Genomic DNA, 14696 nt, shown 5'->3' with positions numbered 1-14696 from the left:
CAGGGAACCACAAACTCCAGCTAATATCTTCTAATCCCCTGTTGGTTTGAGAACTACCCACCATAAAAAGCATAACTGACTTTTTATTTGCTCAGGGAAGAGATAACATCTTAAAGTTACAGTCCGCCTTAAGTAGTAGGAATGTGAAGCCCAAAGAAATGAGGCATCCAAGATCATAATCAAAATTGTGTGTGCTCTCTTCTTCTTTGCCTAATGAGATGTAAACATTTTGGCTGGTGTCTCTTTTGAAAGATATTAATCAAATCTATTGGTTAGAAATCACAAAGGATAGTCCAGTCTGCAAATTACAAGTCTTCTTTTATAGCATTCTGAAGCTGTGAACAATATGTTAAAAATTTTCCCATGGCGCAACCAAGTAAATACTTGTGGCACATTTCTATTTATTACAGAGAATAGTTAAATTCTGAGAAATAAATCATGCTCTTCTATTAAAGACTACAAATTCCCAAAGACAAGCCTAATTCCCAGTGCAACGATGCTATAAAAGATCAGACACTTTGTTATGGAGAAATCCACATTTGGAGAGGTCTTTCAACAATTTTCTCTCAGGACCCAATCCTGTGAAAGGCACATGCAAGTTGTTGAACACTGTGTCAAGCTCCATTACTTTAAAAATGGCCCTAAAAACTTATGTTTAATTTGCTGTATTTAAATTGTAATATGACAAGATTAATACTGCCTAAGCAAAAAAATACTTTGCCCTTTTCTTTCTTCTACTAAATGACAGCCTGTTGGTTTCAATAAGGAAAAAGATTGCATAAGTTTGATTTCAAAACTGAGAGAAGATGCCACAGATATTACCTTTTTTGCATCACTCACATCAGTTATTGACATTAACCAATGTCACTACTGTAGTATGAGAGAAAGAATTACAAGTGGTAGGTGAAGAGATAAAGGAAGATGACCAAAAAGGGAAAATAATTCTTAATCATTCTGCAGATTCTCTTTTTTTTTCCCCCATTGTAATCTATCCTCTGCCCTGTCCCCAGCAACCGCCCTAAATCAAGGAACAGGCACCTGATGCATTCAGCAGATGGATTGGCACTGTATATCTGGAACATAGTATACAGGTGTTTTTTCACTTGTACGAAGTAGTTAACTAGCCAGCAGACAGATCTTCTCTTTGAGAGGTAGGAGTGGGAGTGGAAAATGGAAATCTCTCCTGGCTCATTTACAGAAAGAAATGAAAGTGAAAACACAGGTCATATCAGTGCTTATTTATCAATATTTCTAATTACACTCTTCCTGCTTAAGTAGACCTTTTCTGGAAGGTACACCAGTTAGCCAGACAGCTATTGAAACCACTGGGCAATAACAAAATGAGTGCTGACGTTTCTGAAACCTTCAGATGTGTTTTAAATATGTATCCAGTTAGACATGGGTCCTCCAAAGTCTGAAGATGGGAATTTCCCTAGCCTCAGTAAATGAGGTGAATTGTTCACTAATCTGTTTCCTCTTAGTCCAAACACACAGTCCAAGCCATTGACACATGCTTACTTGACAGTACATGAAAGCAGATTCCTCAATCAAACATCAGAATTTTTATGAATTTCTTCAAGCACTAATCCCTTCTTTAAATGGAAAAATAAAAAGGGACTTCTATCTTCACCTTTGCCTTTTACTATGCTATATCCTAGGGAGGACACTCATCTTAAACAGTGAATTCCAATCTCTGCTGTTTCCACAGGAGCCAGTAGACTACACTTCCTCACAAAACAGGATTTACATAATTTCCTACATTTCATATTTATAAAAGTAATTGTAGAATAAATGGCAATAATGTACCACATCCTGGAGTCACTGGCAAATAATTAACTGATATCTGCAGCATAAGAGCAAATTTAAGGAGTACAAATGCAGGAGTAAATGCAGCATAATCTGACTTGGTAGGCTGAGCAATCCAATGGCCTGTCCAAACCATGATACAGCAGTGACTGTTGTGGGCTAGGAGGAAAAACAAACCAAAATGCTTTCCTTCTCCCAGTAAATCCTATGAAAATAAATATGTATAAGGATTGTTCATCAATGAATTTGTCATCTGTTTTGATGTCTTTTGTATTGTACCAAGCTCCCATTCAGTTACTATTCAAGAAATCATCGTAGAGGAAACCCAAACTTTGCTGTCCAAAGTGAACAACAAGAAGCAAAGTCTTGATGCTACATTTTCTTACTGCTGGTGATTGGGTACCATGTAGTTTCAAGGAGACAAAAGTAACAAAAAGAAAATTTCTGATATAAATGAGAAGCCTCCCCTGTGAAAAACTGTATAAATAATCATAGATCCAATCCATCTCTGATGCTTTTAGCTCTGAGTCAAAAGCTCAAAATCTACCCTGCTCAAGATCTGTCTTATCACTACAAGTACCACAGAGATAACCAAACTATGTTAACAAAGATCAAATCTCTGAACTCAGAAGAATTCAGACAAGAGAGCAGCTGTGACAAGTGAGGTAATTTAACAGTTTTCTGCCACCACAAGCTACCCTATGCCTTCTCTTCCTTTCTCTACTGCCCCAGCACACATTGGTCCCTTCGTAATCTGATTCAGCTTCAAAGCCAAACAGAAATCTCTCAATGTTGTTGACTGAGTAAGTTTTCTGATGGATTGATGAGTTAATGCTGCATGTGTTTATGGATAGATCTGACAAGAACCAGAGCCAGTGCAAGGTAAGCAATGGGCAACTTAGAAGGGGAAGAAGTGAGCAACCACCCTTTTCTATGGCAATTAACTGCTTGGAGCAGCTCACACCAACTACTGGAACTGCATTCAGAGGCAGCCAGTGCCAGCACACCAAGATCATAGCTTTCTGTGTTGATAGGTGAGTCAAAAAGACTTTCTTGCTTGTGAAGAGATTAGACATGGCATCATAAAAGCCTGCAACACTATTCTTAGGAACTTAAACTGTATTAAAAGAGCTACCAAGTCAAAACTACTATTCGGTTTAGTCAGCTGTCAATTTGCAAGGACTCCTTTTGCCTGTTTTCCTTTAACATTTACCTATTATATTAGCTCTAGTGATCCCAGTCAGGATGCTTTTTCAGAGTCGTGTCAGGGAAATCTTTCAGACAATCACAAGTCTAGTCCCTACCCAAAGACATTTCAATCACTCTACCCTAAACAACTCACCATCAGTCCAAGGTCCTGTCCAGTAGTGAGTTAAACTATTATTTGAGGACTCTTTATAAATTAAACATTTCCAGGAAAACAAACAAACCAGCAAACATATATATCCTTTTTTTGTACTTGAAGTACTCAGAATAGTTACCTAGAATGTTTTAGAAATAGCAAGGTTGGCACATGGGAAACTTTTTCTCTGAAACATATCTGAAGTACCAGGCTTAGGCAGGCTGAGCAGTTCTGCATTTGAATTCAGTGATATGCATTCTAGCATTACCCTTTGGTTTGTTTCTAACACATATACTACACATGACACACAGTGGGAAACAGAAAGGAATTCCAAGATACAGTAGAACAGCTGTGAAGCCTCAAGAAAACACTGGTTATTGAAGAGAAATTTTATTAATTGATTTTTGCATGAAGCCTCTAATGTCTGAGTGTGCTGTGGCATACCTATTTGTAAGGATGCCACTGATACGTCTCATTTAAAGCCTTCCAGTGATGGTTAATACACCATGCTAGATCATTTGTTTCAGCAATCAGTCATCTCCTTGTTAAAATCATACACATTACTTCTGAATTTGCTTGTCCACAGATGCGAAGTATATTTTACTTTTTATAGCATTGGAAATTGGAACTGAAATGTGAAGGGCAAAGCAGAGACCAACAGGACATGCATCCAAGTTAAACATGGTTGCTCTTGTATCAGTTCCACCCATGAGAAGAGATTCCTCAACAGAAGACCTGTAGGCAACGTCTAAGCCAGCAGCCTCTTTAATACATTAATTTCTACAACTTATGCAGACATATCCTTTGGAAAGAACCTGTTTTGAACATTAATTCTTTCCTCTGTTGTGATTAATCAGGCTGGGCATTGTTACAGTGAAGTCCTCTGAGCCCTACCTACCAAGAGCTTGTGAGGAGGGAAACTGCTCATAACTTTAGCACATTTTTTCATTGGTTCCACTTGAATGGAGTGTATCACAGCATAATGCAGCTTCTGAAAAGTTAAGGGAGTTACTGCAATTTTCTCAAATAAAAACATTAAAAGCTGCACATTAGCTTAGGCTCAGATATATTCTAGATGCTGGATCAACCTTTCATCACAAATTTGGCATAGCAGGAGACAGGTATCTAAATGGACAAAACTCTTTAAATACCCACAGTGGAATCTTTTCCTACTGCTAATTGCTGATTTTATTTTGCACTCTGGTGTCAAATAGCATCTTTGGAATAGGAGAGTAAAACAACAGGAAAACTCCAGTAAATCATCATGGCCCTTAACAAACAGTGTTTCAGAAAGATAAGTACCTTGAAAAAACCACTTCATTCTTGCTTGACACTTCTCTATTTACTTTATCCTTTTTATGGAATGGTCACCACTTAATGAGCAATTATGTAGAATATTTACTTGAACAGTAAAGTGATCTCAGTGACTTTAATGCAAGCATTATTCTAAGGGCTGTTCTATAAAGCAAAGAGAAAGTAATTCACTTCAGGATAATGTTACATGGAGAAGTTCAGTCAGCAGAGGTAAATTTAAAAACAGTGCCCTTACAAGATCTAACAACTTGCCAATTTATGGCCACATCTGGCAGGTCTTCTTCAGACTTGTTCACTATACCAAATTCAAATTGTGTGATAATACAATACACTTTAGAAGATGTAAAAATTAGCTGTAAAATAAAGCACAGAATATATATCAGCTCTGTCTTCAGTAGTTCCATCTAAGGATCATCAGGATAACAGGAAAGGGCTGATTCATACTGTTTAGACATCTCATTACTCTAAATATAAATGCCCTTTATCCCCTTTATTTCTTTGCCCAATATTTTTCTTGTATTTTATTAACAAGTTTTATTACTCCAGTACAAAAAATGAATTCGATACAACCATGTTTTTATGATACTTAATATATTGTGCTGATATTTTATCTGTCACCTCTATTGAAAAAAATAATACATATCTAGCAATATAAAGAAACTATTGGACTAGTCAGGAATTGAGACATGTTTTGTTCTCATCTGACCATACGTTATAGTAAAATTAAAGGACTTTTACAGTCCCTGATGTAAACAAGGTTATCCCAAAGACCTCAATAATTACCCTGCATAAGAGAGCTGTGCATAAGAGAGTTCTTGCTGCTACACACACTTTCACCTCACATCTCGGGGAACCGCTTAGCCAAGCAACATGGACAGAGCTATGATAATACTAAAAATGTACTTGACCTTACAAAAGCTATTCCACCATTTCAGCTAATGAAGCTAAGCTTGAGTTAGAAGAGTCACAGAAAGCAAAATCTGACATGCTGCCTGAACATCCCTGACAATCTGAGCCACACCCTACCAGAAGTTAGAAAAGCTCCTGAGCAAGGGTTGGCATCTTTATCTGATGAAAGACCCCGGGCCAAGAGGCCTACCAGAAAAGTTGAAGATGACATGTGCTCCACTTTCTTTTCTTTGCTTTTTGATGTTAAACTTGGTTTGGCATAATGACACAAGCAAGGCAGTGTCTGTGAGGAAAGATAATAGCGTTATCAGACAAATATTTGGGAAACAAATGCCTTTTCAGACACAAATCTTTTTTGCAGGGGGGAAGACCTTCTTCAGGACAAAGTGACTGTGAATTCAAAAGTATACCTACTGCTTCTAATTATGCTAGGTGCTCTTATATCAGTGTTGTCAATAAAGCTTGCCTTTCCTTACTAAGATATTAGGAATGTAGCTTGTACCAAAGGATTGACAACTTCCAAGCAGCAGCAAGTTCTGCCATAAAGCACCAGTCACCTCAAGTCTTTGAAGCCCTTACTTTTTCCTTAACAGAGTATAAAATCCATCAGAAACTTTATGCACATGAGTTGAACACATATTTCAAGATGTATATGTGTACCTAGGTATATATAAGCACTTTTTGAAATTGTAGCACTTCATTAAGAGAGAGGATTGGCACAAAGAATTAACACAAAGAAGAAAATGCCTGTGTAATCCTCAAAGTTGTGGTTGAAACAAATGCTTTAGTTAATGCTCATTCCCAATTCTACATTGCACCAACAAAAACTGTTTTGCAGACACATAGAAGTTAGTTAAATATTCATTAATTTAGTGAAAACTAATCAACAGACAGGGACAAATTGCAAAGGCAGCTGGAGAAATAGATTTACTTAGGGAAAGTGATTTGAAAAGTGCAAGGAAAGGCAAGACTCAAACTTCCCTTCCAATCCTCTTTAAACACTATCTTTTTCTTCAATAGAAGAAAGTAGTGGTTTAATTACTTAATGTGACCGGAGATAAATTAAGCAAGTGAGGTATCTCCAAGCTCTGCTATCATCACTGATCTCAGCAGGTGAAATTCCATCCTACCCCCTTCTAGAGGAGTTGAGGGTCACCTCACTGTGAGAAATCTTAACATGCACATCAGACCCATGGATTTTGAACCAGCTGCAAACAGATACATATATATGATCATTTTATTGCTGATGTGTTTGCTTACTAATCAGAAATGGCAACCCTGCAGTAAATAAGATTGTATGCCATTATAAAAAATATTAAAATTCTGCATTAAAGAAGGTTATAATTTACACTTCTCAAATTGTGCAGATTTAGTAGACCATTTTTTTCTGTATGTAATCACCTGCTATATAGTTACTCCAAAGCTGTAATTAGTCCAACCTGTTATATTCGTCCCATGCTTTTTACTTTAGGACTTGAGAATGTTGTCTGGTTAATATATTTTGTTTTTTCTTTTTGTTTGTTGTCCAAAGGGAAGACATAAATAATTCATTATCAAGCATCTAGTGGCTGTCTAATGCCCTTTAACAGCTAGGTTAGTAGCTAAGACCCGTCTTCTCTCTTTGATGTAAATCTCTCCCTAATTTCTAAGTGAAAAGTTTGTATTAAGTCATAGAAATCAGAAAACTCAATGTATTAAGTTTACACAAAGTACTAAAGATTTATGAAGAAAGAATATTTACAGGGTAAACTTTACTTCGCATTTACTTGTTTTGGGCATAATTTCTAATTATTACAAACCAATTCTATTAAAAATTTGAATGACTATCTATTTTTAGTCTTTAATATAAAAGCTTGTCTTTGGACCTTATTTTTTTTTAATAGACTGTTCATCTTTCTACATACCACATATAGTATGTTATGTTCTAAAATGGTATGGTGGAATGTGGAGAATTTTGTTTTGGGGAAATAATAAATTCCTTTGGCTCTGTACAAAAGGCTTTATTCATCCCTCAGGTGCGTGATCATTATCTGTGTCTATCTTGGCTTTTCCCTTAATTTAAACAAGAGCCACCTACTGTAAATCACCTTTTTTTGCTTACAGACACATGTGCAGCAGGAGATGTGCAGCCTCTGCTATTAAAAATGCATTAAGATTTCATTTTCTAAAAAGTTATGAAGAGTTAATTAATTAACTCATGAATGAAAATAAACACTAATGCCAATATCAGTTTTTATTTGCTGCAGTTTCTAGTTAAGTTGTTGAAGCTGCTATGCCAGAACATTAGGTATGCTGAAGCATCTTACTAGAGCATCATGCATCCTTAGGGGACATGTTGCATGCCTTCCCACCTCCTAAATACAGCTAGTGATACAATGGTTCTCAATGAAATATCTATTTTGTACCAGTTTAAAATTCATCTTCCTACTCCATAAGTTTATGTGATGGTGTCTCTGAGCAGGAACCACGCTTACAGGAAAAAGTAGTCAGTAAATCCCTTACCTTTTCATGCACAGTGTTTTATAAAAATCAGAATACACAGGCAGTGATACTCAAACATACATACAGTCTCCTATGTTTCTTTCCTCTCTTATGCAACCACTGCATTAACCTGAAAAACTGTGCTAAAACTCTATATGTTTTGCCTGCAGCCACAGGGATACTACCTTTCCAGCTCACTTGTGCATTTGCACCTGTACAAGTGTCTCTTGGTAGGCCCTTGCCCTGCTCTCTGCATTCTCCCTTTCCACAGCACAGCACTATGGACAGTCACTCTAGTTCTCCATCTATCCTCTTGTCCTTGGTATTCAGGGGAGCAGACAGCTAAAATGAAAATTAAAAATATGCATCTCTTCCCTGCACCTCCTGAACCAGACAATAACTTTGGTCTATAGACCTGTAACAGAAGGCAGAGGTCTGAAGGACAAAATCCTCTGTGTTTTAAATGCCATTAGGTCTCATTGACTTCCCCAGACTTTTCCCAAGGCATTTGCATTAGCAGCAGAGATCCATATTTAATAACTATTGAAGTGCTATTGTAGTCTTTCTTGAGATATTGTGGCATTTCTTGAGACATACTGAAGAAAAGGAGATATACTGAAGAAAATTATTCAGTGCTGCATTAGGAAACCATTTTATGTTGTGTCATGGAAAGTGACTGATATATAGTGATGTTGCAGTGCACATTACTGTACTCAGGGTCACTACATCACCCAGCCTTGCATAACATGCCAGGCCCAGAATCAGTTTGGCCAAAAGATCCTGTAAGAGCTAGTGATTCAAAAGCAGTGTGTCCAGCAGGTTGTAGGAGGTGATTCTCCCCATCTGCTCTGCTCTCATGAGACCCCACATGGAATACTGAGTGCAGTTCTGGTGTCCTCAACATAAGAAGGACATGGAACTCTTGGAGCAAGTCCAGAGGAGGCCACAAAGTTGATAAGAGGACTGTAGCATCTCCCCTATGAAGACAGGCTGAGGAAATTGAGGCTGTTCAGCCTGGAGAAGAGGAGACTGCATGGAGACCTCATAGTAACTTTTCAATATCTGAAGGGCCTACAAGGGAGTGGGAGAGGGGCTTTTTGTTAGGAACTGCAATGATAGGACAAGGGCTAACAGGTTCAAACTGAAGGAGGGGAAGTTTAGGTTAGATATTAGAAAAAAGGTTTTTACTGTAAGGGTGGTGAGAGACTGGAACAAGTTGCCCAGGGAAGCGGTGGCTGCCCCAAACCTGGCAGAGTTTTGGCCTTGAACAACCTGGTCTGGTGGGGAGGTGTCCCTACCCATGATAGGAGGGGTTGTGACTAGATGGTCAGTAAGGTCCATTCCAACCCCTAAAATTCTATGATTTTATGATTTTGGAATGCTACATGCAAAATATCTCAGAAAGACTTGTCTTTCAGAAAGAATTAAATCCATGCCATGAGCACACATTTGGAGCACTGACATGCACATCCAAACTTTGAGACCCAACAGAGTAGTCTTTTAGAGAACTTTGGCCTTCATAAACACTGATGTAATTCAGGATTAATGTCATGGAGCTGAAAAGATTACAATAATAACAGAGCAATATGAGATTGGATTTAGGCTTCCAAAGTCTAAAATCTCCAATATATATATAAAGAGAAATAACTTACTCCAGCATTTGGAAAATGGGGCCTATTGAAAAGCATGAAACCTCTAAAATGTTATTTGAATGCCAGAGAAGTAATACTTTTATAAGTAAAGACAAGAATGCCAAGAGGAACAGAAAAGAGTAATCCAGAAATGCTAACATGTTCATTTCCACCGTGCCGCAGCTTCATGAGCATCTCAGGGTATTAACTGATGGACAGTCCCTGCCCTCAGTGACATGGCTGTCATCTCACAAAACAAAAACATGGATGTATACCAGACTTATAATAAGGTTCCTAACTAGCAAAGATACCAACTAAGAAATGTGTCTCTATGACAATACCTACATTTAGCTGTGACTTTGTACCCGCCCAGCGGAGGGTCGTGGCCTTCCACAGCATCAAATCCTGCTGACACCAAGACAATCTCTGGATCAAACTCATTGGCAGCTGGCATAATCACAGTCCTGTCAAGTGAAAAAAACCAACCTGTTAAAATGAAAAGAACTGTTTCATGATATAAATTGTCACAATCACAAAAAACACAACTTAATATATTTTATTTTAATTAAACCGATCTCCATGGTAGCTGTTTAAAACTAAGTCCATAGCTTCAATTAATCTCTTTCTATAATCATCCTTTTTTCTTTTCTATGTCTGAGGAAAAAAATGCAGGTACATGCAAAAGCTTCTAATACTACATACACATCTGTGTCTGTTTTATCCTGCTGCCTATAAAAAGCTGCCTCTTCCAGGGAAGTGACTAATGGTTTACAGAGAGCTCTCAAAGCCTGAGTGGAAACCCGGACTGCTCCAGTTAGTGCGAACTTGGTGTAAATTTGAACTATAAATTTCTTTTGGGAAAATGTTTGCTTTCCAAACTTTTTTTTTTTACTTCTTAACATTTCTAAATGTTTGTCGAGGTGGGGGGTGACTCTAGCAAAGGAAAAACATGAAATTCCCTTAATCAAATCCAGACTATGTTGTCAAGCCTTTCCAAGGTCAAGCCCAACAGGAATGTGACAACCGCAAACTAGTGACAGCAACCCCTGCTGGTGTCAGGAAGATAATTCAGCCCTTTACAGTCACAAAGATTCCACTTTTTTAACCCCTTCCTTGACAGACTTCCGTGGTGATATTTTGTTGCTTTTGTTTTGCTCTTCTAAAATATCAAAGTATGAAAGATGTATTGAAGAAGATAAACCCCTGCTTTCTGTACTTGCAGATACCTTCTTTCAGCCTGACTCCAAAGGGAACGCACCAGGATGGCTTTTACACTAGTTCAAGCTTGTAATCAGCGGGACACCACTAACATTAGAAGGCAAATACACAAATGACTGTTCTATTCCAATTAAATGAGCTCAAGGAAATTTTAATTGGTCTACAATGGTCAGAATCTGATGATTAATTTTTCACATGTAATACTGTTTGTTTTAGTTCAGTGTTTATGTATTTATTGTATAATCAATTTAGGCCAAGGAGTTCATATTTTTTGAAAGACTAAGGTTTTCTGTGGGGAAAAAAAAAGTGCACAATAGTATTTTAACAATTCTTTTGTCTTTTCTTTAGTTCAGTTTTTGACCTGTGTTTTATAAACTTTATTTTGCTTTGTTTTCCTCAAATATAACATTAATATTAGGAAAATGTTCCTTTTACTCGTTAGTCAGAAAAAAAAGAAAATTCAGACTAAGCAAAAAGTCTTTGTCAGGGCATACAGCATTTCAAATAATACAGTTTTACTTCAGAAAAAAAGGGCAGAGGCAACTTCAGGTTTTTTGGTGATTTTGCTGAAATTGCATCACAAATGCAGGCAAAGTGATATAATTTGTGAAATATTTCTTTTTTCACATCATTAGTAGGCCTCCGCTTTAGTATGGATTCCAGTATTGAGGCTTGGACTTCAAGACAGATCTAGACCAACTGGAGGTCAAAAGGAAAGAAAAAAAATTTCTAAAAAAATATAACCCCAGTGGATAAAACAATGGCATTACAATTATTTGATTCACATAACATGACAGTAAACATGAGAAAAGTTTACAAATATATAAGTCATTGTTGCAAGAGGAAAGAAATAACCTGTTCTGTATTTACACTGTAGATAGGACCTGAAAGAGTTGCAGCAGGAAAGCTGTAGTTCAGACACTGGAACAAGCTTTTTAATAGTAAGACTAGATAATAATGTAAATAAAATGCTTAAGGAAAGTGAAGACTCTTCATTGCTGAGGTTTTTTATAATAGGTAAAACAAATATCCATCAAACTTGCTACAGGTTCAAGCTGACATGGCCTTGAAGCAGGAGGCCGATTACTTATCTAGGTTTAATTCCTACAGTTCTGTGATGTATAACCATATAAAACACAAAGTACACATATGAATATTCACATTAGATACTACAGTGACTGAACGTTTTTGTAAGTTAATCTCCACAAAGTTAGGGAACAGTATCAGGGATAAAGATTTCCTATGTAACCACATCTTATCTTTCTTATGTACATACCTTCTGATACTCTAATTATATGTGCATTATCTGAAGCAACACATACTTTCCAAACTCCCCCACGTCTGCAACACATGTGGCATGGATCCTGATTACTGATGAGGACTGTGGCTGATATGCAATCTTCATCTCTCCCCATAGAACCATATATCTTATACACTGAAAGAAGGAGGGATCCTATGGAGAACCCTCCCTATATGCAGCCACTTGCGCTTTTGCCCTCCTTCTCTCCATTCACATTTCCTCAAATTCAAGTCAGGCTCTGTGTTTTATTTCTTCATGTTGAAGTGGCAGCACCACAGGGTACAGCAGAGACTATATTCAGGAGTCAGAGGATGGATTGTGTTCAATGCAGACTGAAGCTCTGGAAACTCAAGTTGCTGAGCAGTAACAAACCTAATGAGGCTAACACAGAATCATTTTTTTTTGAGAGTCTTATAATTTGGAACATTGGGAAAATCTACCACACGTCTACCACATTTCAAGACCTTGTTCAAAAGCGTAAAGATGTCAGCACATATTTTAATAAATTTTGGAAAAAATGCATTTGGCCCTTAATCTCATTCATAGAAGCAGCAAAAATTGTTCAGACACAGTTTCTTCAAATTTTCAAATTAATGTCTGACATTAAAACTTCCAGCCATACTGGGTAACATTAGGAAAATAATTAAATACTGAAAGCAAAGTCTTTCAACACAAAGCACCAGGAATAACTATTAACACCATCTTCAATAGTACTGAACAGGAAATAGTAGCAGATTCATAAATCTCAACAGAAAATATATATGGGAATCTCAGTTTTAGAAAGGAGAAGGCTATAAGGGCAACCAGAAGTGGAATTTAGAATTCACTGTTCTGTTACTGCCTTCGGTATTATCTGAATTCACATGACTAAAATAAGAGCTAAGAGGGGTTGTCTGTGAAAAAGAATTTTTGCCTTTAAGATGTACACAGCGTCTGTCAAGTTTCACCACAAAAATAGCACCCTACTTTTGCTATAATATTGTCTTACAAACTAAGACAGAATTTGCAGCTGCTACTCTGCATACCATGTACCAGAAGAGCTAACCTATATGCCCTTTGCTGTTAATTTCTTTTTCATCCTTCATAATATTGAGGGAATTGGAATGTCAGAGATCATCCATCTTACGCTGTTCTTGATTTAATACTGAACAGAAACTCTGAGGACTTTTCTTTTAAAAAGGTAATAAGGAAGACACAATCTGCTTACTAGGACAGCAAGCGTGACTCCTCTCTTGAACATTCCAGGGTGTCCGTGGCCCTTGCTACAGGAGCCAAGACTACTATTTGATCCTTCAAAAAGACAACAGGCACAATTCTTTCAACTGCAGAAAAAACTATATAGACCTTTGGTTCCTGAATCTCTAGACCAGTATTCTACATTAACACACAGGCATTTAAGGCTTTCCCTCTTTTGAATAAATGCTATGAGATCTCTGCTCAGAAAAGAGCAGCTTAATGTCTGGAAAACATCACAGAATTTTGGTTTGGAGTTTGTGTAGGTAGAACACCTGTAATGTTTGTCTTGCCTTGGTGGCAACTCCTTTGTGACACAAAACACACATGTAAACTCTTTCACAAAAGCAACAGGTTCTTTCCTATAAAAATGTTATAAGTAATGATATACACACATTTTTAAATTCAGATTTAATTTCACCAGGACATAAACCCTTTGTCATTTGCCACCTCTCAGACTTCAGCACATTCATCATTGCTGAATAACTATTTCTAGAATAATCACAGAATCATAGAACCCTAGAATAGTTTAGTTTGGAAGGGACCTTTAAAGACTATCGAGTCCAATCCCCCTGCCATGGGCAGGGCAACAAATGATTTGACGTTGGTAGTTGTAAAGAAAGCCTACACAAAGCACTAGATTCCACTCCTTCTGTGTACCCCAAAGCAACATGAAGATCACTTCTACCTCATAAACAGTCTTCTCCTACCTCAGGAGAGTGTGAGCAGCTGGACAGGCAGGGACAACTCTTGGGCCTTCACTGTCTCTTGGGAGCAGAGAATCATCAGAACCTGTATCTTGCTCCTTTCTTATCTCATCTACACTCTGGAAGGCACAGCAAGGTGTAAGAAAGAGAAATCACCCACTGACTGCCTCCTCAGGAGCTCCCATAACCATAGCACTTCCCTTCTCAGTTGCTTAAGAACAGAACCCTCTGAATCCAATCATAATAGACGATACGCTTTTTTTTTTTTTAAAGCATACAACTAGCATTGGTCATACACTAATACATATTCATGTTAACCTTCCTGGATTCCTCAGACCAACCCTACTCTCAGAAGTCAGGCTGCAGCTGGCAGGATTTGTTACAGTGCAAAGGGTGAAAACTGCTCACCAGAAATCCTTCGTGAGGGTGCACCAGCAGCCTGCACTCAGACCCAGGTAGGAACAGTTAATATTTTACATGCAGCAGGAGTAAGAAATATGATTTGGCTTCTGGTCATTGGTCACCAGACAGGTACAGATTGGAGACTGGCAGGCTACTGCTTCCTGCTCTAAGCCAGTTGGGCTGCAGAGGTTATCAGAAAACCAAAGTTAATGCTAGAATCCTTCTTTGACAAAATGAGCAGCTTTTGTCAGAAGAGAAATGAATTTTTTTCTTCCACTATGACTCACACTCTCCTCTACTCCCTTCTCCAAAGAAAATAAAAGGCATAAAAGAGATATTTATTTTCTGTGATC

The 14696-nt window shown here is 37.6% G+C and overlaps 1 protein-coding gene across 1 annotated transcript in view; it reads right to left on the bottom strand.

Annotated features, from left to right (window-relative positions):
* LOC103802705 (histone deacetylase 4-like) overlaps positions 1–12106 on the bottom strand; it is a 58983-nt gene extending 46877 nt beyond the window's left edge. The window contains exons 1-2 of the mRNA XM_009075223.1: positions 12024–12106; positions 9829–9947 (exon numbers count right to left, since the gene is read on the bottom strand). Of these exons, the coding sequence (XP_009073471.1) occupies positions 9829–9947; positions 12024–12106 (202 nt within the window). The remainder of the gene's footprint in view (positions 1–9828; positions 9948–12023) is intronic.
* Positions 12107–14696: the final 2590 nt, after the last annotated feature.

This window comes from Acanthisitta chloris, unplaced genomic scaffold (assembly GCF_000695815.1).
Source record: "Acanthisitta chloris isolate BGI_N310 unplaced genomic scaffold, ASM69581v1 scaffold11435, whole genome shotgun sequence".
Classification (NCBI taxonomy): domain Eukaryota; kingdom Metazoa; phylum Chordata; class Aves; order Passeriformes; family Acanthisittidae; genus Acanthisitta; species Acanthisitta chloris.
Note: the sequence above shows the minus strand (reverse complement) of the source record. Positions and strands in the feature narration are given on the sequence as shown.